Raw genomic sequence first — 26,896 nt, forward strand, 5'->3', positions numbered from 1 at the left:
GTTCTTTTGGGAGGCACAATGGAAATTTCAGCTTTCGCTCATTTTCTTTTCCCTTGCGAAACAGCAGGGTACGGGTTATAGCCGTCAATCTGCAATCAGTATATACTTCAGAAGGTCTCCAATTATCTTTTCACATTTCCTGATGATAAAAGAGGCACGTGCGCCAGACAGCAGCAGTAGGTGAAATAAGAACAGTTGAAGCAATACTTGCTTAAAAAGCTGCGCTGCCTGCTATTTTAAGGCAGGTTTGGTGAAAGCTTGACAGGCAATTTCCTCAGGAAATGAAAAGAATCTTGCCTATAGAAATACATCAACGTTGATTGAAAAGAGGCTTTTAGAAAATACTTCATCAGTGTGAAATTACATTGTTACACTTCCTTTAGTAAGAAAGACATTAATGAATCTCTTTGCTCAGAATTCAGACTTCTCAGCTGTTCCTTTACCTTGCAGGAACGGCATAAAATGAAGGCAGATAGTGATGCTTTATTGTCACAAACGGCAGAAGTTTCTCAGGGAATTAATAATTCGGGCAACACTGCAGTCTCCGTAATCTCTCAGGCTGTGTTCTCAATGATAACAGCAATACCTTGTCCACCACCAATGCAAGCTGATCCAACGGCATATTTCCCGCCGCGACGCCTGCACAGAAAAAGTAACAGTGAAAATTACATTTATGAAACCATAGTAGCCTTTGTCCTGATTTGATGAAAGGAAACCAGCTATCAACTAGGCACTGCTAAAGATGACGTTTTAGAACGTGTATGATGTTCTTTTTTTAGAAAAACATCACGAAGCCACAACGGATGTTGAAATATTTCTGGAGCAAAACAAGAGGTTGCAGGTCTGAGTGTTTTACCACCTACAAGATGGTACGTTATACAGTTCTTAGGAACGCAAAATGGCAAGGAATGACATTACGGGATACTTGTGGTTTCAACCCATAATAAAAATGGCATCAGTAAAATGTCATTTCATTGCCGAGGTAGTTTTTAAAAGCTAAGATTTCTACAGCCACACTCCAAGAAACGGTTTTCTGCAAGGTGCAAATTAACAGAGGCTTTATGGTTGAACACTAACATAGCGTTGCAAGTACAAGCAAAAAGATACAGTGATCTCTGCCCTAAGGGGGTGGGGAGGGGAAGGAAAATTCAGATTAAAATGGTGCTAAGCATATCAAGCAAGCCAAAAGAGTCAAAATCTCTGAAAACGGCCTAAAAGAGAAAGAAGGTGACGACGAAGCCTTTTAAATGGACCCTGTTAAGAAAAGAACAGACTTTGCTCCCAGGTCATTTCAATAAAGCAAACCCTTCCGCTAACTACCGTGGATCAGATCTAGAGGAAGCAAAAAATCCTGCAATGACAACAGCTGCAGGACCCGGACTACAGCACAAAGGTAACAAATTTGTACAGAAAGCGGTACGCTTCAGCGTGGAGAGCCTGAAGTCAGCAGACTGGAAGATTTTAGTCACACAGTATCCATACTAAAAATCTTTTGCAGGTGTAAATATATCAGCATTGCATTCACTACCAGCAGCTATTGGCTACGTGCATACCTTAATTCATGAACCAGGTGAGCTGTGATCCGTGATCCCGAAGCTCCCAAAGGATGACCTATAGCGATGGCACCTCCGTTGACATTGGTTTTTTCAGGGTCAAGGCCCAAAGCTTTTTCGACAGCTAGATACTGAGGTGCAAATGCCTCATTCACCTAAAACATCGGAGAAACCATACAACTGTTCACGTCTGGCTTTCCACACAAGCTTTCAGCAGCACGTGTGCACACAAGATCAAATGAGGTGCGCTTCTTCGCGTCATTTTGAGTGGGAAAAATATTAAACATTGTTTAATATTAATTAATATTAATTTAACATAAAAGCGTACTCAGATAACATACAAATTGTCAGGCAAACACAATGTAATTTCAAATCCTTCTGGCACACGTGATACAAAGCAAGTATGTAGTATATTTTATACAAAAAGGCGTGATATATTCTGATGCAATGTGTTCACAGAGACTCTATTGCTCTGACAAAAAACGGCCTCGTTCACAAATGGAGAAGTGTGACTAACTTCAACCATTCACAGTCCAGCCAACAGGGTAAAACCTCATGTCACATGAGGTTCTTTTTTTCCATGGAATGCTATCACGCCATTTTCAGTTTCCACGTGCCTGAGATTTTGGTAATAACTGTGAAACTGTTTGGTAGAAACTAGACGGATAAAGCTCAGGCCGGCAAGCTAAGACAGCTGGGCTCCAGACATGCAGAAACGCCTACCTTGTGATGAGGGGCTACGTGGATGAGTGGAATGTTTCTGCTAAAAAGATCAGGAGTAACCTCACCGGCCACGGTAAAACTCCTTACCTCTACCAAATCCATGTCCTTCAGGGTCAATCCTGCTTTCTTCAGAACCTCGGTAATTGCAGGTACAGGGCCTATTTGGAAATTGTATGCACAGTTAGTTAAATAAAAAAGAAATAAATAAAGGCTTATAAACATATTATACATAGGAGAGCTTCATAAAGCCTCATCAGATCCCCTCCCATGAGCCTCTGTGCACCCAATGAATTCTGGATATGCCACTCACCTGCTTTATTAGGCGGTAAGAGGACTCCTGAATCTCAAAACTATTTGGCAGCCTTCTCAACACACTGCCAGGGAAAGTTAGGAGTGTCACTACTGCTGCACAGTTACGTCGGTAAACACATGCATAGCTTTCAGGTCAAGAGAACTGACAGTCCCCAGCGAAAGAAAACAACTTCACAACAGTTTTGAGGCATTCTCCTACCCAGTACTCCTGGTTCAGCTTATTCTTTCCTCACAACTTGCAGCCTCCGGGTATACAAAAAAGAAAAAGGCAGGCTGTTCTAGAGTGCTAGTTATGTGTTTAGTTATGGGTATTGTTGTAATGTAATTTATCTGAAAATCTTCTAGTCAAAAAAACTAACAATAAAACATTCCCTTGGACCCAGGTCCCAGCCAGCTGAAGACAAGAAGATTTTTTTTTGAGAGCATTACAGAGTTTGGCAATAAAACTGTTCTCTGGAAGAAAGCTGGTATCTACAACCTACTATAGAATCACAGAATCGTTCAGGTTGGAAAAGACCCTTAAGATCATCGAGTCCAACCGTTAACCTATCACTACCAAGGCCACCACTAATCCATCTCCCTCAGCACCACGTCTCCCTGGCGTTTAAATACCTCCAGGGATGGAGACTCAACCCCTGCCCTGGGCAGCCTGGGCCAGGGCCTGACAGCCCTTTGGGGGAAGAAGTTTTTCCCCATACCCAACCCAAACCTGCCCTGGCGCAGCTTGAGGCCGTTCCCTCTCGTCCCATCGCTTGTTCCTGGGGAGCAGAGACCGACCCCCCCGGCTCCAGCCCCCTTTCAGGCCGTTGCAGAGCGCGATGAGGGCTCCCCTCAGCCTCCTCTTCCCCAGGCTGAGCCCCCCCAGCTCCCCCAGCCGCTCCTCATGAGATTTGTTCTCTAGACACTTCACCAGCTTCTACAATCCACTAGTGGAGATTAACCTCAAAGCACAGCTACCTAAGGAAAGAGATACTCAAAGAGAATTTGAAAGGGCTAATTAGATAGGACAAAGATATTGAGATGTTAGATGGTAGCTGATCATTAGACAAAAAACCCAATCCTAAAATGTTAACGATCCTAAATGCTATCTCACTACCAAAAAATGGTGTTGAAAACTCATAGCTCAAAGAATAAAACCCATAAAAATAAGTAAATGACCGAAGAGACAGAAAAATTAAAAGAAGGGCCCAGTTCAAAGCTCAGTGGATTATTAGAAAGCCTCAGGCGGCTTAATACTAGACTCCAAATGCATCTGATTACGGATGGATTTTAGTATGCCTGTTACGCGTGAGAGTAATGGGAGGGTCTCATGTGGACAATACAAAGACCGTTAATCACAGCCAAGTAGACTTTTTTGCCCCCCCTCTCTCTTTTTTTTAAAAAAATAATGAATTCTCTCACTAGACATTGTGAGGCAGGACTCCCTATCACCATCAGTATGTGAAAGGGCAGTTGCTCAGTCTGAGCTCCTGTTCTCAGATCTGTTGCTGTCATGTCGATGAATCTCATCTGGTCTTTTTGAGTTGCTGGGGACAAGCTGTGGTGTTAAGGAGTTAGGATACTAACTGTTTCTGCATATGATTTATGAAGTTTTTAAACAAGCTAAAAGAGTTGCCTGACCTAGAAAGAATGGGCTAGTTTAGAAAGCACAATGACAGCAAGAAGTCTAGCGAAAGAAACCCTCCCTCTACATTTGCTTTGAAGGTTGTGTTGGTCAGATAGTCCGATCAAGAAAAGAAATCTGACAATGCTTCATTTGCATTTCTACTGACACATGGAACCAGTCAACAATGACCTCGCTGAACAGAACGGCAGAAAGGACGAGCGATGCTGGGACACAACGCTGTCTACAAACTAAACAGAAGGGAAAAATCCTGGGGTGTCTGGATCGACTTTGAGGGTTTGTTTGCGTTAACAGCTATTTGATTAGGAAGCGTAAAATACGGGACTAACAAAAAAAGAGAAGCAGTTGGTTTGCCAAAACAATACCTGAACAGCTGTGTATCCTGTAATCTTGAGTAACTGCTGAAAGGGGTACACATAGCCAATACTCCTTCAGCAAGAGGTGAGGAAGACAACTCATAGTTACACATTTAATAATGGGATTTAAAGCTTACAGGAAACTAAAGTGAATTTCAGGAGAAAACCGGTTTTTAGAAAATTGAGAGAGTGCCTATTTTCTTGACTTACTAACAGAGAGTAAAAAGGGAAAAAAAAAAGGTGCCTGGGGGACTATAGTTCAGTGCTAACACAATAGGTCAGGCTCTGCACATCCCCTTTCGGCCAAACTGAGGAGTGAGTCAGTCCTGCTGCATAAGAGGGATGGACTGATGCAGTGGACCGGACAGCCTCTCTGTAGTAAGCCACACGAACGTCTTCAGAGCTACCAGACTCGGCACACTGCAGCCTCCCTTTCTTTCCTTCAGAATGCCCCAACACAAGAATATTTTAATGCCGCTTGATGCTATAAAATAATGTGCTTTATTGCGACTTACCAATGCCCATTATGGAAGGGTCACAGCCAGCTGAGTGATAGGCCACTACTCTTGCCAGAGGAGTAAGACTGTGCTTTTTAAGTGCTGATTCACTGGCAATGATGAGTGCACCAGCTCCATCACACACCCCCTTGCAACAAGAGAGAAAAGCATTCTTAGCGGAGAAAATACAAACAAAAAACTCCACACTGTAAACTAAATATGCCCCGCAAAAAAAGCTTGAGCCCAAGACACTATTATTAACATTTAACAAACAATTGTATTAGTGTTTATTCAAAACAACAAACCACAATCTGTCACTATTTTGTGGACTGTGAAAGAAAGTTAAATATAGATGTTTAACTAATTTCAATGTTTTAGAAAAGTAAAATACATTTTTGCTACTTAAAGTCTCCCTTACACTGGAAACATCATTCCGTAGCCTTGCAAGGACACTATTAATAATTGGACAAAGTATGTACTATTAATTATAAAAGATGCTTTACAGACACCCATACTTACTGCGGCTATGATCTATTTTAGGCAGGAATTCAGATTATATGATCACAGTGGTCCTCCTGGCCCAAAGAACATTAATCAATTGATTAAGATAATGGCTGTAAGAGGAACAGTCCGTAATGACATGCTGCTAAGCACCCAGTCTACTCTGGGTAAGTGCAAAATGTGGTTTGGCCTACAGAGGGTACCAACTGTGGCACAAAAATGAGCAGCAGCATGCCCGCTAATGTAACGCACGATTTGTAACGCAAATGTTTAGTAATCATTGCCCTCAAAAGAAAGCAGAATGGCTAATTCTACGTAGCCACCGCAGGCATCGGCTGCACAATTCAAGGCTGATGAGGAAGTGTCAATGCCTCGCTAAAAGGAGAGCGACAATCCACAGAACCAAGTTTTAGGACACAGGGGCAGACTGAAGGATCCCCTGCCATCTTGGGGCTGGAACAGTCAACCAGCGGCATTCAGTTGCAGAATTAGAACTCATTTTTGTCAGGAGACACCGTTGACAGCCAAAGGTGGCTCAGTGAGACATAAACGCAGCGACAATAAATTTGGAGAACCTTCAAGGTGACACTTTCACAACCCAAGGCTTTGACGTACTCACTGAAGCATTCCCAGCAGTCACCGTTCCGTCCTTTTTAAAGACTGATGGGAGCTTTGCCAGTTGTTCCAGAGTGGTCTGGGGTTTCGGGTGCTCGTCCTTTTGCATACTTTCTTTCCCCTTTTTTGTTTTCACTTCAATTGGTGCCATCTCAGCATTAAAGTAACCAGCATCATGAGCTGCAACCACAAAAAGGAAAATAAAAGGACTCTGACAAAAATATCACGATGATTGCGCAGCACGACCAATAATCCTATTTTCATGTGCACGCAACTTTTGCTCCATTTTAACTAAGAGTTCAGGGACAGTACTGTTTATGCTTTATTTTGTTTAAATAGGCTGGCTGGTGTTTTATTGTTCGTTTGTTTTTTTAGAAACTGGGCAAAAACTCTACAAACTTCTACAAAGAAATTCTTAAATATTAAAGTGTTATTTCAGCTTTATAACAACCAAACTTTTCTTTTTTTTTTTTTTTTTTTTAAACCACTAGATTTATTTTTGGTACACATCCCCCTGTATTGTTGCTTTATTCTACAGCTCTGTCACTTATCAGAGGGCCCAGAAGCTGTAAATCTCACTCAGAGAGGAACGTGGAAAAAAATCCTGAGCCACATTTTCTCTGTTGATAACCAGCATAAGCTATTGTATATCGATTAAAATCCTGTCCAAGCTGCTTCTCCACAGGATCTCACAGCCAAGTCACGATCTTAGAATGGGATTCAGCTGCCTGAACAACCTGAGACAATTCAAGGCGTAGTAGGTATCTAAGGCGCCCATAAGAGCATCTGACACATCACCTAAGATGACATTAGACGCCAATATTCAGGCAACTAAACGCTACCTTTTGTGTCCACAATGTTGGTGTGAACTGTTAGCAAATAGTTAATCGAGGCTTTGAATATTACTGTGTATTTAAGAATAGTTATTGTATAGGGTAATTTAGAAAAGATAAATTACACGAATTGTGTAACTACAGGTGTTTTATATTAATCTAAGTCCACGCTACGCTGCTCATTTTGTCCCTGTATAGCCCTATCCCATGACTGGATTAATCACCAGCCGAGTTAATCAGTAGATAAAGATAGATGTAGTAAGAAAAGATGAATAACTTAACAGCTGATTAAGACATTTTAACTGATGTAGACATTAGGTGAGAATAAGTAAGCATTCGTAATGTAAGTTAAGAGGTCAGATTCTTAGAATTTAAAGATGGTTTTAAATAGAGCATTGTGAAACTAGACATAGAAGGGCAATAAATGACTTTTATGATCTTGCATCGGACCAGTGGCTGAAGCGGTCTACGTGGTCAATAAACAAGAACCGAAATGGAACGCAAAGAACCGGTTTCCCGATGGGAAATCAAGACCTGTCTCCTGACCAGAAGAATGAAGAATTGCGAACACAGTGGAAACCTTAGGTGGACTTTGATAATCATGTAATTGTTATAGAAACATATATAAGGTGACAATTGTAACGCTTAGTTGCCACTCACTGAGGTGATGGCCCAACTCTGAGTTGTCAACAAAGCAAACCTAGAGATACCCACTTTCTGGTGAAAATTCTTCAACACACACAGAGATTTACAACCAAAACAACTCCGATCTCCCAAAACTGAACCAAGACTCCCAGCCGCTTCAAATCATTCCGTAAATGCAACTCTAAGGGGTTTAAAACTCAGCCACTGAAATTGCCAGACCTGATGTTGTTTAGCTACCTCTGAGCTTTCTCAGTAAATTCTACAAAGTCTTTTTCTTTCCTGATTAGCCAGAGGACTCTCTCTTTAGTCTGGAATTAGATGAACTGGTCATAACAAGCAGAAATAAAAAAAAAAAAAAAACCACAAGGCAAAATCCTGGAAAACAAGAAAGAAGCAAAAGCCTCTTCAGGGGCACAGTTTCTAGCAAAGGTTCCAGGAATGGCAGGAGTTGGCTACCAGGATCAGCAGGGAAGGGAACACACAATTGAGAAAAGTTACAAAAAGAATTGCTACACCCATTGAGGAAAAAAAAAAAAAAAAAAAAAAAAGATAGAAAATCTTCCTTCAAGAGCAGAAGCTGTTAAAAAGCACCACCATCAGAATCTAAAAGTACGCCGAGATCTTTGCTTCTTATGTTCACCTTTGGGTTGCAACGTATGTTGAAGCCCCAGGCGACCACTACACGTTCTACTAGCTTTTGGCCTACCATCCTGTTTATGCTATCAATCAATTTCACAGTAACCTAACGCCTCCGAATTATGGCTTTGGCCACGCAAACCACCCAGAGAACAGTTTAAACCCAGGTCCTGAACAAATATCCCCTCTTCAGATTCCATCTGCTCTAACTGTGCACAGGTTGGAGAATAGCATACGATTTGCAAAAGGAAGAAAAAGGATTTAGATCGATTACGGCACGTGCTGGCATGCAAGAAGGATGTTCTGAGCACGCAGAACATGCAAGAGGACTGTTCTGCAGTGAAGTGGAAAGAAAGGAGTCAGGCGTGCCTGGGACAGTGCTGCTCTGCTGCCGGGAAGACAAGGGCAAGGCATCCCGCCAAAGGGGCACCAACAAGCTACGCTGATGAACATGAATCCTGTTCAGGCAGGGGGTGACACATGACAGGCCAACGGCATTTGCTGCCTGAAGGGCTACTGAATGTCCACGGGGAAGACGCAAGAAGCCAGTGGAAAGAGGCTCGTTACTTCACCTGCCGATAGGCACAACACCCGACTCAGTATATTCCAAGTGAAACCCCCTAGGAGTGGGCTACTTGTATCACAGGGCAAACAAAAGCGTGAATTACAGTATCTGCAAAGCAAAAGACAAATTACACCAAGATGCACGAGCTACAGAAACGTAAAGATACTTCGAATCAATGCTAAAAGCTAACTAGATTCGAAAGTAGTATCATACAAACACTTCCCTTCCTAAATTTACTAACCAGCTTTGCATCTCTGTTGCGTTTTGAACGCGTATCGGTCACAGTCTTCTCGCGTGATGTTGTATTTTGCGGCCAGGTTTTCAGCAGTAACCGCCATAGGTATTTTAACATGCGTATCTGTTAGACCTTCCCACAATGTATCTTCCAACTGCATGGAACATCACGAAAAGAAAATTATGAAGCACAGCAATATTAACATTCATTATTGACAGTTTCTAATTATTCAGCAGCCTCTTGGCAACGAAGGTCTCTTTGTAAAATTAACTCTGGTTACCTACAGATACTTTATTTAAATTAGAACAAACACACTGCAAAACAGTATGCAAGTTCTTGTGGGTTATTTTAGTTATTCTATGTTGTGCTCTAGTGTGATTCTTTCTGCTCCTGTGGCCCTGAGAGGTTTGGGAAAAGCCCGTGTTTCTTAGCATTTCAGCGTATTTCCCTGCTGCATGAATTATTTTTTAGAGACCTATGAGAAAACACAGCTGTCTTCCTGGTTACCAAGAAGGAAAGGTGAGGAACTGGGAAAAGGCACAGCAGCCCACCGATTCTTTGGCTCCTTCTCTACTGTCAGCTAAAATCACCTTGAGTCAAAGGTTTCTGTGGGTAAAACACCTCAGGTGAGAAAATACCCAAGTCCAACGTCACTTAACCTAATAAAGGCAAGCCCAGGCAGTTCAGGTGGGTTTTGTCATCTCTCTGTCACCAGTGAAGTTCTGCAAGACAAATCACTTATTCACCTGCAACTGTATAATTCCATTATCTTCATGATAAGAACCCAGCGGCACCTATGGAGACTCAGCGTTATCAGCAACCTTGTGAAGGTGTTCTCTGTAGGTACCGAGGCTTCGTCACAGTGCCACGCAAGATTCACAGAACAGAGTCAAGTGTACTTTATATTCACCATCATCATAACGGAAAAACAGCGTAGAAAAAACAAAGGGCCGAACCACTGAAATATCCTAATTTAGCATGTTGATGTCGGTTACGACCCACTGAATATAGGGTAATTAGCGGCGCAGAACTGGATCCTGCTGCAAATTTCCCACAGTATTCACCAAGGATATATCTTCAGAAGAGAATGTAAAAATAATTTCTCTGTCGATGGATTTCATTTCAATTGAGCATTTTTAAAACTGAGAGATGCTTACAACTTGGAGGTATACATGTTCTTTCCCAGTCTATCTACCCATTGCTAGCCTCACTAGCTTTACCTAAACTCCGTATGCCTCTATTTCACAGCCTCTGACATCAGAAATTTTTTTATATTATGTACAGTACTTTGATGGGATGTATCAAGTGAACGAAGTTTTGTGTCTGAGAGTTTATTGATATGTTTAACATGGAACAGGAGTTCAAAGATAGTTTTGGAAAAGTTACAAAACCGGCACGCTTAACAAAATTGCCTGAACCTACTGTTTTGATAATGTCTGAAGAGCGGATAAATGCTTTGAAAAACTAAATCTGGATCTAATCTCCAATAATTTCATTTGCAAGAGCATAGTGTCTACAGGCCCGATACTTTACGTTGCTCTGTAAACATGACTTCATTCACAGGATAAAAAAAAAAAAAAAAGAAAAAGTAGAAAAAAAGTACTAGACCTTGAGTTCTGCTCCTAATCTGGTTCCAAACCGAATGTTTCGAACAGCATAAGGAGCCTGGCTCATGCTTTCAGCTCCACCACACAGAACAACTTCTGAGTCATTAAGGCAAATTTCCTGTTAACAGAAAAACAAAAACAGATCTAGGATTTAGTTTGCTGGTTTTGTAAGCCAGTAACAACTGTCTTAGAAAAAGACCTCGTCACCTGCAAAGCCACACAGAGAGAATGAATTCATGCTTAGCCACGTGTATATTTATGAAGGGTTAACTCTTCTATTAAGATTGGGGTCTGTCCTTTCATTACGTGCTCCTCCTTCAGCAAGGAATGATTGTATCAACGATGGAGGAAGAGAATATGGGGGCACACTTATGACGGGACGGAGGAACAAAGCCATTAAGGACCTGCGTGCTTGTGTGGTTAGGTTCACAGATGGCTGAGTTTTTTTTTTTTTTTTTTTTGAGCTCCCAATCTTCTCAAAAGGAACACAAATGAAACCGCAAAGCTTGAAACTAGGCCGTATAACCCTAAAAAAAAGGGGGACATCATTTTAGAAAACATTAGCCAGGTAAGCTGCCAAAAGAAACCCCCAAAACACACTAATCCATCATTGGCAAAGCGCTAAAAGCCCTAATTCCTAAATGCACCATCAGACCAGTCAAAAACTCTGCTTTCTTAAAATGATTCACTCAGCTGGACTCGGTTAAGGTAACTCGTGTACTGGAATGGAAGCAGATGAAATTATCTTGACATGCATTGGAGATGACTAGTTAATAATTACTATGACTGATTTGTAGTGATACGTGCTGAGATGCTTCCTATAGTTACCAAAAACTTCGCGTACATTTAAGCAGCTCAGAATAGAATCTGCAGCTTTGTTGTGTGCCAGAGAAATACAGAAACATTAGCTGCATTGATGAAACGCCATCTTTGGAAAAGACCTCACAACCATACTTTTGATATAAGCGGTCAAATTCTCCAACAGATTTTTTCAGTGTAGCCCAACATGTGTACAGCCTTTGCAGAAAGCACTAGAAAAAAAACAGTCAGATGGATATTATTGTAAACATGTAACCTTAACTCTACATTGTCTTCCACATTTTTTCCTCAGAGGATCAGACCTAAAATAATAGTCTAGCCAATGGGAATTTAAAAAAAACAAAACAAAAAACAAACCTATGGGGTTGCTCAAATATTCATAAAATATCCTTTCAGTTTGTACAGTCCAGACCACTGCTAGTCGTACACCACTGGTCTGTATGAACAAATGAAATAAAAACCACTGTACCATCTTACTCGGTCATTTTGGCCAACCGCTCGAAGAGAAGTTGATTTTCTTCTATTTTAAAAGAAGTGACGCTATAAATTATCTAACCCACGAGAGGGTTTGGATCTTTGAACAAAAACACACTTAAAAAGCACAAGTTGCTGCTCACATAGGTGAGAATATAAACAACGATCAGAAGATGAAAGCCTCCTGTTGTGGTTCTGATGCCCAGTAATTCCAGCTCATACAAACAGGATCACAGAATGCAACTACCGTACAGCTGAGCGCTATTTCGCTGGTTAACACTTGTTGCGTTCATTATTTTAATAACTCCAAATAGCTACAATGATGATTTTTAAAACCAACCCCAAAATATGGCACTCTGAAGGCTGAACTTCTGCACAAAACCACGCACGACCGTAGGAAGTCTCTACCAGTGGCAGCTAAAAATCCATGTTAAGACTCATCCCAAGGTTGGATATTAGAAAAAACTTCTTCCCCCAAAGGGCTGTCAGGCCCTGGCCCAGGCTGCCCAGGGCAGGGGTTGAGTCTCCATCCCTGGAGGGATTTAAAAGAAGGGTAGACGTGGTGCTCAGGACATGGTTTAGTGGTGGGCTTGGCAGTGCTGGGTTAACGGTTGGACTCGATGATCTTAAGGGTCTTTTCCAACCTTAACGATTCTATGATTCTATACGTGTTTCTACACCCGTCTCTTCTCTCATGTTAACAGTCTGATAAAGGTTACAACTAATACAGAAAAAAAAAAAAGAGCTTTGTACCTGACACCCACTGGCAATGGATTGGAAACCAGAGCCACAAAGTCTGTTGACAGTGAGGGCTGGAACTGGGACAGGAACTCCCACGCGTAAACCAACATGTCTTGCAATGTAAATCGCGTCTGCGGAGCTCTGCGGGCAGAACAAATAGGAGGTTTTGTTACACTCTAATTTTTTTGGAAAGTAAAAGTCTTGACGAAAAGTCAGAATGGCGTAATGCATCACTGATAGGAGACAGCGTATGTTCAAGAGAAATCCTACAAGTCGTAAGAAGCACTTGGATTCACTTCAAAAACACACCGTTCTATTTGATCAGAACCTACTCCTTTAATAAACCAGGCTCCAACATGAGATGAAACAAAAACGGTTAGGCTTCTGCACTTCAACCTAGTGAGTCGGCAGATGATGGCGAGCACAGGTACAGAGTAAAAAATTACTACAGCACTGCTATAGGTTTGTAATGGATCTTTTCCAAACAGAGAGAACACTTATGCTCTTGGGGATCGTGCCCTAAGCTAATGTGTATTATAAAGACGCAGTTCTGTGCACAATGCTACTTGCCAGTGCAAGTTCAGAAAAAAAAAAATATTAATCAAGCCACTTCTGCTGAAGAAGGGGAGTTTTAAATGCTCATACATTCACCGTTATTTAAACTTAATCACATAATACTTAAAAGGAACCCAGGACTAAAAAAAGAAAATCTATTGGGATGGGGAAGCATGATGCAAAGGAAAAGAAATGTAATTTCAACATGAAAAGACTTTTTTTTCTTAGGAGAATCCTATTTTTTATGTGAAAGCATTACAAGAGATTTGGATGCAGCGGTTTCTTTTTTTTTTTCTAGGCCACAAACAGTTCTTACAAAACCTAAAAAGTTGAAAAAAAGAAGCTGAGATAGTAGCAGGAGACAGAATAATCAAAAGCTACTCTTTTGGCTGAAAATCCTTAAGAAGGAATACTGCACGTTTGTTCGCTTATCATGAAAGTTCTCAGGTATTTGTTTCTTCTGCACCCTTGAAACACTCAGTGCAAAATAAGACTGCCCACCCTTAACAACGGTGAAGTCAGAATACAAAACAAATCAAACCCAGAAATGCTCTTTGGTGCCTCGCCTAAAACAAACATATCTAGATATGTGGATAGCTGCAGTTTTGCGATGCTGGTGCCCTGCATACAACAGCAACGACATCACAAGCTCTTTGGAAAAGATATGATTGTCCAAATGTCTCTGCCAATCAAGGCATGTATCCCTTCAGCTCAAAGTAAACTCGTATTCACTCAAAAAAATTCTGTTTAGAAAACTCAGGGGAAATGGGCTCACATCAGTTACAGTCTCCAGAAAGAAAGGGTTTTATACAATCCAGTGAAAACTCACTGATCATTGAGTTCCACAGCTCAAGTCATTCAAATAGGAAAAATGTACCAGGGATTAGCAACTAATCATTTAATGAATCCACATTTTTTAGAAGATCAGCTTGTCCTAGTTTAAACTACCTTTCGTACTAAAAAAAAGAAAGCTAAGCTTTCTTTTTCGAATATGAGCCAGCAGTGTGCCCAGGTGGCCAAGAGGGCCAGTGGCACCCTGGCTTGTATCAGGAACGGTGTGGCCAGCAGGACCAGGGAGGGGGATGGTGCCCCTGCGCTGGGCACTGGTGAGGCCGCCCCTCGAATGCTGTGCTCAGCGCTGGGCCCCGCACCCCAAGGCGGCCATGGAGGGGCTGGAGCGTGGCCAGAGCAGGGCAGCGAGGCTGGGGCAGGGGCTGGAGCACAAGGCTGGGGAGGAGCGGCTGGGGGAGCTGGGGGGGCTCAGCCTGGAGAAGAGGAGGCTGAGGGGAGCCCTCATCGCTCTCTGCAACGGCCTGAAAGGAGGCTGGAGCCGGGGGGGTCGGTCTCTGCTCCCCAGGAACAAGCGATGGGACGAGAGGGAACAGCCTCAAGCTGCGCCAGGGCAGGTTTGGGTTGGGTATTGGGAGAAACTTCTTCCCCCAAAGGGCTGTCAGGCCCTGGCCCAGGCTGCCCAGGGCAGGGGCTGAGTCCCCATCCCTGGAGGTATTTAAAAGCCAGGTGGATGTGGTGCTTAGGGACATGGTTTAGTGGTGGACTTGGCAGTGCTGGGTTAACGGTTGGACTTGATGATCTTAAGGGTCTTTTCCAACCTAAACGATTCTATGATTCGAAGCCTTGCTCCCAATAAGATTACAAATCATGCAGGATACGTCCCTTAAAGACAAACAGGAAACCCTATACTATAAAGGCTACTTACCCATTTCATTTCCACCCCTTTGGTTTATTCTTGGCTGCAAAGCAGAGGTAACTATCTATAGGACCACACTGAAGGAGACGACTGAAATAACCCCTGACCAGCAAATCTTCCCTGCTACCAACCTGCATGACGTTGCCGATAATGACACTGTCAATGATCTCAGGAGAGACCTTGCCAGCAGCCAACGCAGCTCGAGCAGCATGTTCTGTCAGATCGGTGGCTGTGAAGTCCTTCAGCAAACCTCCGTAGGACCCGAAAGGAGTTCGCTTCGCTGCAACAATGAACACACCTGCAACAGGAGCAAGAATTATCCAGAGGCGCAGAGCCTAACAAACAGAAAATCAAGTCAGCCTCAACTGGGTAACAACCTAAATTCACAAGCAGCTTTGTAAATATAGGGAATATGAATGATAAGATAATTATCACCACTTCAAGATAATTAAGATATAGCATATAGAACTGCTTTAGATGGGGAAGGTAGGCAGAATTAATAGTCAGAAAGAAAAGCTGAGAACATTCCAGAAATACCTTTTTTTCCACAAAGAGATTTGGGAAAAAAAAAAAAACCAAACAGGTAGTTTGGATACCAGACAGACAAAGGAGACACCACATCAGATGCTAGTGCTAAAAGCATAAAAGTATCACCCATGAAATCCCATAGTGAACATCTGTGAAATAATCAGATCAGGATTTTTTAAAAATCAAAGAGGCCATTCCCTAGCCCTAGAAAAATCAGCAGGTTTTTGGCTTATTGTCTGAAAAAAAGAATAAAAAAAAAAAAAAGAATAAAACAAAACAAAAAGACTTTTGATATGCATTTTAACTTTGATTCCTTTAATTTAAGAGGGAAAACATTCCCTAATCAAAACCTTCATGATATTTCCAGAATTATATAGGTCATCTAAACAGCATCAACCTTCCAGTTTCTGGGAAGAAAATCCAGTTTTCAATAGACAGGAGAGTGTGCGCAAGCGCGTGTGTACCAACGCATTGGCCAGAAGAAGTCTTTATGAATTTCAGCTTGGGAGAAGCTGTCTCTGAACCAAACCCAACATCTACCGCTTGCCTGTCGCAGCGGCTCTCTGCTCCCACGTGCAGCCTATGAACTTTCCCCCAGTTGAACGACAGAGCTCACACCCCCCTTTTCTACAGCTGCCAGAAGTTATTTTCAGTGACAGTAGAAGGATATATAAAAATATAAGAACGAAGGCAAATGAAAACGCCTGTTCATTAAGCTGCTCATGAACGCTGTTTTCAGGCCTTCGGTTAGAAGCCGTGGGACCCATGATCTTAGGCTGGTTTGTCAGAGGGAAGGTGTTGCTCTCTCTCTCATGTATTTGGATCCCAGGCTGCGTGATTCATAGAAAAAGACTTTCCAAACTGGTCAAGGTCAAGCCTGCTCCGCTGACAAGGACTTGAAGGCAATGGTGGGATCTGAAACAGGCAATGAACACGTTCAGAAGATCATCTGGGAAATACCCTGAGGCAGGCTAAGAAAGAACCGCAGGCTGAAGGACAGGGATGAATGCCAAAACCAACGTGGCTTTCAAAGCCATGAACAGAGCAAAACAGAGTAACACCCTCACAGCCTGATGCTGCCCATGGGCTTCTTTCTGGGGTACCCAGAAGACCTTAAAAAGAAGCCTTCGCTAAGCACACTACTGCTGCTCCCTTAACATGGAGTGCTGAGACGGTAACTATTCAAAACCCGTGAGAAGCAGAATTTATTTCCTCAAAGGAATAAATAGCTGCTAACTATTATACATCCAAAAAGCCCACTCTTCAGGTTTTTCAGTGTAGAGGGAACAGCACAGTCACTAAAAATACGTATCTCAAGAGGCCTCTGTGTATACAGAAGTCTAAAAAGTACCAAAGCTGGTACTGCGGGGAAGGTCCTGTACCCAGGCTTGGAACAAATGCTCAGACCTGCTATATTCATCATTGTTCTTCACTCTTTGTTTAATCATAATTCAACTGATACCAGCAAGTAATTCAATTTAATCCGAAACAATTCTTAATCCATTGGCTGAACATTTTTTACTTTGGGCGTAGGTTTTTTTTTCCCCCCAAAAAAAGCTGAAAACTACTAACAGACACAACACGTGAACCCCTACAAGTTGTTTTAACAAAGGTGAGGATGCTTTAACTGATTTGTGTTTATGGAAAACGGGTGTGTTCAATCCAGCTGCTGCAGAATTAGTCTCTGGACTCTCTAAGTATTCAGGTGACAGATTGAAATTTAGACCAGCAGTTTTCATTTAGCTATCCAAAATGTATTGTATTAACAAAAATGTATTGAATGCTAAGATTGAGTCTGCATCACACGTTAACAATGCTTGTAAAAAAGACCCTTAGCTCTTTTAAGGACGATCTCATGTTGCTAAGCTTATCTGCCCTGCAGCAAAGCAGGCCCTGACACTCATCTCGCCCCCACTCCTCCTGCCCACTGATTCCTGTCCCTCTGCCTCCTCCAAAATTGCCCCAGCGATAGCTGGTTACAGGGCTTTGCCGCGGACCAGCTCAGGGACCCGACCATGCTAAAAGAACTTGTTCTCCTCCCTTTTCGCCAGGTTGTTGGTTACCCACATTATTTGCTGAACACATATGCCGTGTTACCTTACAAACAAACAGTCCGGGGGCAAAGATGGAACTTTGCCCTTAAACCTGCCTTTCACAAGAATAACGACATCTCTCTCTTTCGCAGAGGCTGCTCACCGCTGCCCACTTCTTCACAACCGCACCGCGAGGCCAAAGTATAAACCAGACCAGATCGCACAACCGCGGTAGCCGAAAACTAACCCAGAGTCGGCAGAAAACGAGGGGCTGATTTTCATTTGGATCAGTTCTGTGGCTGAGTTCACCTTCTGGCTACTCAATGAAACAGTAATTCCAGACTACGCGAGACGACGGCTGGCCTGAGTCAGTAAGGGAAGAGGAAGAAGCACAACGTGTGTTGAGTTATGCAGAATTAAACTGACCACGGAGCCATTCCCCTAAGGGCGTACTGCTCCAGAACCTGCCTAATTTTGCTTGATTGGAGAAACATCCACAAATGCTACTCCCTCCGCAAAACTTCAGGAGGGACAACAAGGGGTGGCTGAAGTCCTGAGCGAGAAAGGACTCTACCGCCTTTGTCAGCTCTTCCCAAGTCCCCATTAATGTGCTCCATTACCGTGACAAGATTTCCAGAGCCTCCGCGATTTTCCAAGGTGATAAACATCGGATGAGAGCAGAATACTACCCAATGCATAGGGATCCGGAAACTTTTGGGGCGAGAAAGCAAAGGTCCCGCTGAATCCTTATCGAACGCTCAATTCAAGACATCTTTTAATCTGGTTTTGTTAACCACTTGCTGCCAAACGGGGATCTGCTATTATAGGTCTGAAACATTCTCTACCCCTCCAACATTTCTCAAGTGTGCTCGGTATGAAAATATTTGTCAGACCCTATTTCGAAGGCCTAGGAAACAATCGTTAGCCTCAAAAAAAAAAATCAAGGATCAAGAACGGTGTATGAAAAATATTGTTGCGATAGGATCCTGAGACAGGCCTGGAAAACTAACATCAAACAGGTATATCCAGTTCAGCAGAGAAATACAGAATTACTGCAACACTGACTAGGTGGGCTTTCAGCACTGAAACCTCAAACCATGACTTCTATGTATCTTATTATTTAGGTACAGTCTGTCCAGTAGCAACGCACTGTCAAATAGCCAAAAAGCCCTATTGCAGTAAATTTCAATGTTGTTTTTAAACAAGAGCAGGTATTAAAGGGCATATTTACCTCATTTTAAGGGACACAACATTTAAACCACGTAGAGCATAAAGCACTCCCTTACACAAAACACTTGTAGGAACTGCTGGCGCTTACAAAACGGGGTTTATCCTGCGCTGTTACTGCTAACACAGGCAGGGGCTGGATGCGACAAAAGAAACTTGCAGCCACTGATACCTCAAGTGTCACTTCTAGTCACCGCGCCTAGACGTGGCCAGTTAGCAGACACAGATACGCACCCTTTGCTATAGGTTTGTTTGGACCGTAACTGGCTTAAGCACTGCAGAAAGCCGAACACGGTATATTCCGTTCTGCAAAGGGTTTGCAACCCAGTTTGCGGAAAGGTGGCGTTTCTGTCCGGCCGTTATCCAGCTGGCACGGCACGGACACGACGGCGGGGAGGAACGATCCCCCCGCAGCGAGGGGAAGGGGCTCGGAGGCTCCATTTTGGGTTTTCTGACGGACAAGGCGAGTTGCCGCCGGGCTACCGGCCCCTACAACCGGGCCGCCCTGGGGCCAGGACCGGGCCCCGGCGAGGCCCACCCCGCCAGCCCGGGCGGGACGGCCGCGGCACCGCCGGTCACCTTTGCCTCAGACGCGGCCCAGCCTTCCCGCCAGACCGGCCCGCCCTCACGAACCCTTCCCGGGCCCCGCTCCCCCTCAGGGACCGGCGGCCGCGCCATCCCCGCTGCAGAGCCAGGGACCCGCTACCCTCCCACACAGGGGCAGGGGGCCGCCCGCCCCGCCGCGGGCTGACAGGAGCCTCACCCCGCAGGAGCGCCATGGCCGCCCCGCTCCGCGCCGCGCCGCCGCCTGCCGCGCCCGGCCCCTCGCCTCCGCCTCACCCGCCGCACATTCGCCACGCTGGGGGCGGAGGCACGCGCAGGCGCGCTTTTAAATTTATTTAAAAATTATTTTTTTTATTTTTATTTTTATTTTGTTTCTACTTCGTTTGATTTCTCCCTCCTCGCTGTCCGCCCCATGCCGCGCCTGGAAAAGGGCGGCGCGGGTTTGGCGAATCGGCGGAGGAGGAAACGGCGTTGCCTCGGCAACGGCGGCGGCGGGCGGGCGGAGCAGGCCCGCTCCTCCCCGCTCCTCCCCGCTCCTCCCCGCCAGGCCCGGCCCGGCCCGGGGCCGCCCCGCACCCCGAGGCCCGCGGCACCGCTGAGGAAACTTGTGCTGGGAAAGGTACCCGGGACCCGCGGGCGGCGGAGAGGGGCGGCCCCGGGAGCCCGGAGGGCAGCTGCCCGCCCTCCCGGGGCGCAGTCACCCCGCTGAGCGCCTCCCCTGGGCTTCTAATGGCGGCCTGCAGGCCTGAGGGGCCTGGCGGTCCGCGGCTGGCCCAGCGCTGCCCCGCTTTCCAAGCTTTATCCTTTCGGGACTTGCCCCCCGCGTCGCCTGCCCCTTGCAGCCTCCCGGCTGGGATCCCCAAAAAACACCTTTCAAAGCTTTGGTGGTTGAAAAACGCATGTTGAGGGACGGTTTACGTGCATAAAAACTGTAGGTTTTCAGTTCTTCAGGCAGAAGATGGGGGGGATCAGGAAAAATATGTCGTGTACAAATAAAAATTGCCGTCTCCCTTCATTGATGCAATTTAAGCTTTAGAAATTTTCCAGAAGAAAAAATGTTTTTCTGTGAAGAAGCCCATCTTTGATTCGAAAAAATCTTTAATCTGCTTTCCCTCCATAACTCCAACGATCCCATGAATCTAGAGATGAGCGAATGAAGAGCGACACGCAACTTCGTCTTTAAAAAAAGCACTATTTCTCTATTTTTTCTCTCTTTGCCATTGATTTAACCTTATCTCATTTAAGCACCTGCACAAGGGCTGGCACTGCGTTCATTTGCAATGGTCTTCAAGGCCGTAAGATTCCACACTCGATTTTTAATTAGCTCACACTACTCAAGCACCTCTGAAATGAAGTTGTAACTTCTAAACCTTTCGAAGTCTTAAGTAAAAGCTTTTGAGACTGTTCATTTGTGTTTGCGGAGTACTTTGTAACTTTTAAATAGAAATGTTTCTAATATATAGAAGTAAATATTGAAAGGTGTATTTTTTACATTCCTGTTTTTGACCCAAAGTCACAATTTCTTCAAAAGTGTTTATTTCACAAATTTTTTTTTTTATCCACAGCTGAATATTACAGTGACTATTACAAGCATTTTCCTATAAACAAAGGTGTAGTTTACAGATTTGTTCAAAATGGAAAAATATTTTATAAGCAGTAGTATTTCATCTACAGTATTCACTCCTGTATATCATTCAACTTCTTTGAGAGCAGCTATACCTTCTGCTTGTTAAGGTAATGAGACTTCAGACACCGCCCCCCCCAAAAAACCCAAAACAAAATAGACATTGCACTGTAGCAGCACATTTTTTGATATATTTTTTCTAATTTCAACTGAATTTGAAAGGTTTTATCCCCTGGCATTTACATTTTGAAATAAATTGTATGCTCACTGGGGAATACGCCCTCTGGTTTGTTTTACTTAACATCTACATCGCTACAGCTTCTTTCAGGAAAAACAAAAATCAATTTATGTCTGTAATATATGTGAATCAATAAAGTTGGAGGAAATGGTTCAGGGCAGTTCATGCAATTCATTTCCATGAGGTTATATTTATATGCAATGGCAAAACGCTAATTTTTCAGTTAAATATGGTCTGAAAGAGTAAATTTGTACAGTTTTGTTCGTTTACTGTGGAAAATCGAGGAAAACGACCTGTTGTTTCAAGCACGTCTTAGTCACGGGTATCTTTTGCAACCCGCACTAAATGGAGGGTCCTATCTTGCAGAGACTTGAAGCAGCGTTGTGATTTCGGTGTTGAAGTTGCGGCGTCGGGAAAGGTAGCCAGTATGAACGCTTAAATTCCGCAACACGCCCGCGTCGCGTTAACTCTTTCACTCATACAAGAAATCCTTTTAGATACAGCGGAATAAGTTGTACGAGCAAAAAATGTTTATGATGTAGGATTGCATAAATTCAGCCTTGAAGTCTAATGTTCTTTTCTGCAGGCAACTACTACAACAGCTTTACCAGCCAAAAGATGAGCAACCTCAGCTACAAAATGCCAATAAAAGAAAAAAGAAGGAAAAAAAGCAAGTTTTTGGTGAAAATGAAGCGGATACGTTGTTCTGGATGCTTTTCGTAGGTCAGCATATGCCTGAGCTCGCGTTTGAAGTGTTGGTTTGTGTGATTTGGTTTTTTTGGGGGGATTATTTTTGGTTTGTTTATTTTTTATTCCCAATAGTGCTTTTCTGAGATACATTATACATGCAAAAATCAGTATGGGTCAGTATTGGTTTTTACCTAGGAATTTCAAAGTGTTTTTGCAGACCGCCTCAGAGTGAGATTTTTTAAGCAGACTTATAAATCTACAGACAACTTTTTATGACAGAACAATAAAAATAATCGCACGTTTTAACGCTTGTTTCAGAGGAACAGCGGTTGAGAAGTCAGTTACCTTAGTAACAGCTAAAGGCACACAGTGGGATAATGCGCAACTTAATAATCCATATTTAAAAATAAAGACAGATCTGGAAAAGAGCCAGCTTTCTCAAAGCCATGCTTTGTGTTCAGTTTGCTTTTTAAATAAAGAAGTGCCAATCTGAGGAAAGAAAGGCATGCTTGAGCACAGCAGTTTAACAAAATCAACATTTAAAACCGAATTTTAAAAAAATTGCTAACAGAAAAGATAACGTATATTAAAGATATTTCATACAGAGTCCTCTTCCAGATAGATTTTAATGGATAAACTACATTACCACAGATTGAGACATTAAATCCAAGTTCCCATCTATACATGCCAAGAGTTTTTAAGAAAGTCTCTTTGTTGTACGTATAAATGATGACCCTGAAAATGCCAGTGAAAGACCATTATCCCCTAGAAGACCATTAACCACGTTTTATCATCGCGATCGGCAACAAAACCGTTGCGGAAGAGGAGTCTGCAGCGACCTGTCATTTAGCCTGAACGATAAGCGTTGGTTCGATCGATCTGAATAATTTACATCAGAGAGAGGTAGAGACCTGAAGAGCCTGAGGGGAAACCGCCGGCCTAGGATGAATTCGGAGGAATGGCTCTATGTTAAAACCGCCTTACAGAAAGACTGAATTCCGCTTGGAATCATTTTTTTATTTTTAAACTGCGATGACTCCTATATAGCGTGGAAAAAAGGGGATAAGATACAATTAAAAAAATTTAATTCCGAGCACTGCAAAAACATTCAGTCGCAAAACATGACCAGAGGTAGGTACAATAAATAAAAATATTGTAGATGAGCAGGGGACAGAAGAGCTTGCTGGGCAGAGACAGCAAAACGGCGGCGTTACCCTTAGCGTATACGAAGGGGAGATGAAGGCACTACTGAATATATGCAGTAGATGCAAATGCTCAAGGGCTGTAGTTTGCAGGCAGCGCCGGTATTATACAAGCAATACATTTTCTTCTCTAATTAGTTGGGTGACGGTTAGAGGAAAAGAGAAATTCTCCCTAGGGCATGGCCTTAAGTCTGTCCTCCGCTGCTAACGGCCGTACTGAACCATCGTCCGTTTGAAACAAGGTATTTACCCACCGGCATAGGCCAATATAATTCTTCACAGCACTCAACTTTTCCTTTAAAAATGTGCTTTTGGATAGTAATATACATATATAGTACATACAGGACTAATACAGTTTGTATATACACAGATTATATACAGGATGTTTAGATCAAAACACACTCCTCATCTAAAAAGGTGACTGCAGCATGGCGGGATTTAGTGTATCTTTAGGAGGCTTCACATTCTATTTTAATCCTCTGAGCAGACAGGGTACCTGATGATAAATTTGCTGTTTGGATATGATTTACACCGACTCAAAGGAGTCAGATGCAGAGAGGTTTTTGGAAAGCGTCACGGAATTGCTGAGACTTCAGGAACCGCGACCGCAAAAGCGGGTTAAGATCGACGTAGACGAGACCGTTAGGGAAGCGGAAAGGCCAAAACAACGCTGACGGCGCTAGGATGAGCGAGGCTTTCGCTGCTGCCAAACGTCCTCGCCGCGTTTCGGCACGCTGAGCTACGGCAGAAGCGTCGCCGCTCTGAACGGTTCGCAGAGCGATCACCGCCGGGATCGCCGCACGGCATCGCGCAGCCTCGGGAACCCACCTTTTCCCTTTCTCAGCAAGGAGAGCAGCTGAGAAAAGTCAATGGCCGCTTTTGGAAGTAGCTGGCCCCTTTCAACATTTACCTGGTGAGGTCAGAGGGTTGGTTTGTTTTAATTTATAAGTTAGGTAAAAAAAAAAAATCCTAACAGAATTTGAATTGATTGCAATTATTCGTTTAAGGTTGTTGTAGAGAAAGAGTTTGCGTTCACTCTTAAAGAAATGGCTTACGTTACTCACGCGCTCTTACCCTTTTTTTGTGTTAAAACATTTCCTTCCTTATCCATTCCCTTTTGTTTTAAACTTTTTTTTTCTTTTTTTTTCTTTTTTTTTTAAAGTATTCTTCATTTGTCTAAGCCCTGCATTGGCACGACCGATAAAATTTCGGATGGCTATTGAACTGAAGAGAATTTTTCCGTGGACTGCTAGGACTAACCCACTGAACGTAAGTAGGACTGGGGACCCGATGATTAAACTGGGCTGCCTTAGCACGTCTTACCTCTGCGTGAGATTCTGATACAGGCCATGTAAGACGTCAAAGAACCTCGATAGCCACTGCATAAAAGTTTTTGACTTTTAAAAGCACAGGGAAAACCAACAGTAGGGATGAGGACGATGCTCGTCTATACTAGAAGCGGGAGGCCTAAGGCAGTCCCTTGTCTCGAGATTACTTCGCTAGGACAAAACCTTTGCAAGTCGCTATAATGTAAATTTGGTAATGGAAGAAAGCCCAAACTGCCAATTTATTCGACTTCCCATGAAGCAGATGCAGTGGATGTCGTTAGGAGGAGCAAGAGCATTTCTCAAACACAGAATTTGTGGCAAATTCCACATCAGTGGAAACAGGCAGCGTCCAAGCCCGTTACCTTAACCGGCGCGATAAATCCGTATTGCACCTTTTGCAATTTACTTTCTGAACTCACTATCGTGACAGCTGCTAGCAAGAACAAGAGGCAGAATGGCATCTCCCGTTACTAATACATACAAAACCTCCTAGCTACTAGACAAATTACATGTCCTTCAAGGCAGCGTGTCTCAGATTTTGTTTTTAACTGTCATTTCTTCATGGACACCTATGAAGATCAAAGTAAGTTGTCTCCCACTCACCATTCTTTTTTTGTAAGTGGCTTTTGGAGATGATTATGGGCTTTGAACTACGTCATCGTAAAATCAAGCAGTAAAAAATAAATCTACATTTCAAGTATCCTTATTCTGAGCTGCAAATTACCAAAAAAAATCACATACAGATCAGTCTCTTTTTTTACTGTACAGTTTAGCATCCATTTATTACTGTGTGTTGGTTCTTCCATAAACCTGTTTGGTCCATATTTAAAGAGCTCCTTAAATTCCTTTCCTGATTTTTCTTTCTTCGCTGGAGGTCTCTGGGTAGGAGAGGTGGGCTCAATTATACTTTCTTCAGACTTTATTGAGGAATTCCAAGTTGAGAGAAGCAGGGATATGAATCGAGTCCATGGTTATGGAGGAGGGGTTGAACGGAAACAAAACCGGGAACATGTGCTTGAAGTCTAACAGCAGCTGCGGAGGGTCATTTCGCTCTTGCAAGTGCGTCTGTGAGGTGCGGGAGAAGAAAACAAATTCACTATCACTTGTTGCCTTTCCTTTGCATTTCTCACGTTTATCATCATCAAAGGTTTGAGAATGTACGCAGTTTTAGAGATATTGCAAAAAGCGGTGAGAACTATTTTGTTCTCTGTTGCAGCAGCCTTCCTCTGAGCAAATATTTACAGGAACTTCTAAACAGACTCTAGGGAACACTGCTTCAGAAAAACCTGGCTACATTTTCCACGCGACCACGAAGCAAGACACAGGACTCGGAAACAACATGACCCCCTTGCACGGCAAAAGCAGCACTGCGTGATACCGGCAGACCACTTTTGATTCAGCCGCTCAGTGATGGGGACACATTCTAGGAGCAGCTGAACACCTTTCTGTTTCCATTTCCTGCCTCCTCCTTGCGAGCATTAAAAGAAGTTTGGGTTTTCATTTATTTAAGTTTTCCTTTAGCCGCCAATTTCTGCCTTGCGCCTCAGAAGTTAACTCCATTTCACCGACGCTTCGCTGACTCCTGCAACCTTACTTCGGAGCCACGTTGCTACTAAAGAGCGTTGCGTTAGCCGAGCTGGGAACTTAGCGGCTTCTTGCTCTTTGTGATGAACAGCCCGGTTATCTCTGCAGCTGCACGCCGCAAGCAAGCGTGTGCACGCGCAGAGCACTGAATTCAGGACAGCATGCAGCAGCATGCCTATTACAAAATGCCTGGGTTAGTAATGATTTAATCCAGATGTCATTAGTACTTTCCTCCACTTTACAGCCCTTTAATTTACCTGTATGTCTCTTATGAAAGCTACTGTCACACGTTCTTCAAATTCATTCACAGGAGTGTAGAGATTAAGTATCTTTACAATCTGTTGAAAACAAAACAGGATTGCAGTCAGTCATGACAAGCCAAACTTCTCCAGAATGCAAAGCACTGCTCACGTTTTGTCTTGATATGGCTATAACAAGTCTCCTACGACGCTACTGAGAAGCAGAAGTGGCACCAATATCATCCTGGTGTTCCTTTGCCTGCTGCAAGGTATGGTAAGCATCTATGGACCTGTCAAAGCCAGTTAAGGCAACGTTTGTAAACTGGGAATAGACTCGAACATCAAATTTGTACTGGGACTCCGCTTGGTTGGCACATGGCGGCCAGTACTTCTGACGTCACCTCTACAACACTTCTCCTCATGCTACCTCACTCCTGCTCCTCCCCTACCACCCCTCAAGAACATGTTCTAGACGGGGAGATGGAGATACAGGAGAAGGGATCTTCAAGAATCACTGGAGACCAGCTCACACCTCTCGCTTCGCCCTTGCTATGACATCATCAAATTAAGGCCAGGCAATCCAGCAGCAAAGAACATGGGTTTGTATCCACCTGGAGCAGAGTTTCAAAGTTTAAGGTCA

The 26,896-nt window shown here is 43.4% G+C and overlaps 2 protein-coding genes and 1 long non-coding RNA gene across 3 annotated transcripts in view; 1 reads left to right on the forward strand and 2 right to left on the reverse strand.

Annotated features, from left to right (window-relative positions):
• LOC309601831 (3-ketoacyl-CoA thiolase, mitochondrial-like) lies at positions 1-19,603 on the reverse strand. The gene is made up of 10 exons (XM_082335006.1): positions 19,551-19,603; positions 15,131-15,297; positions 12,749-12,877; positions 10,704-10,820; positions 9,102-9,249; positions 6,186-6,361; positions 5,084-5,213; positions 2,364-2,434; positions 1,554-1,708; positions 1-639 (listed from the first exon to the last, which is right to left on the reverse strand). Exons 1-10 carry the CDS (start codon positions 19,564-19,566, stop codon positions 555-557), a joined length of 1,194 nt encoding a protein of 397 aa, XP_082191132.1. The 5' UTR covers positions 19,567-19,603; the 3' UTR covers positions 1-554.
• A 2,195-nt stretch (positions 19,604-21,798) lies between these two features.
• LOC309601638 lies at positions 21,799-25,889 on the forward strand. Its single transcript, XR_014230575.1, has 3 exons — positions 21,799-21,936; positions 24,268-24,374; positions 25,650-25,889. It is a non-coding gene; the product is annotated as an uncharacterized lncRNA (long non-coding RNA).
• LOC309601636 (unconventional myosin-Vb-like) overlaps positions 25,346-26,896 on the reverse strand; it is a gene marked incomplete at both ends in the record, with an annotated part of 157,041 nt that continues 155,490 nt past the window's right edge. The window contains 2 exons of the mRNA XM_082334789.1: positions 25,346-25,498; positions 26,275-26,355. Of these exons, the coding sequence (XP_082190915.1) occupies positions 25,346-25,498; positions 26,275-26,355 (234 nt within the window). The remainder of the gene's footprint in view (positions 25,499-26,274; positions 26,356-26,896) is intronic.

Source organism: Platalea leucorodia (genome assembly GCF_965183815.1).
Source record: "Platalea leucorodia genome assembly, chromosome: W".
Taxonomy (NCBI): Eukaryota; Metazoa; Chordata; class Aves; order Pelecaniformes; family Threskiornithidae; genus Platalea; species Platalea leucorodia.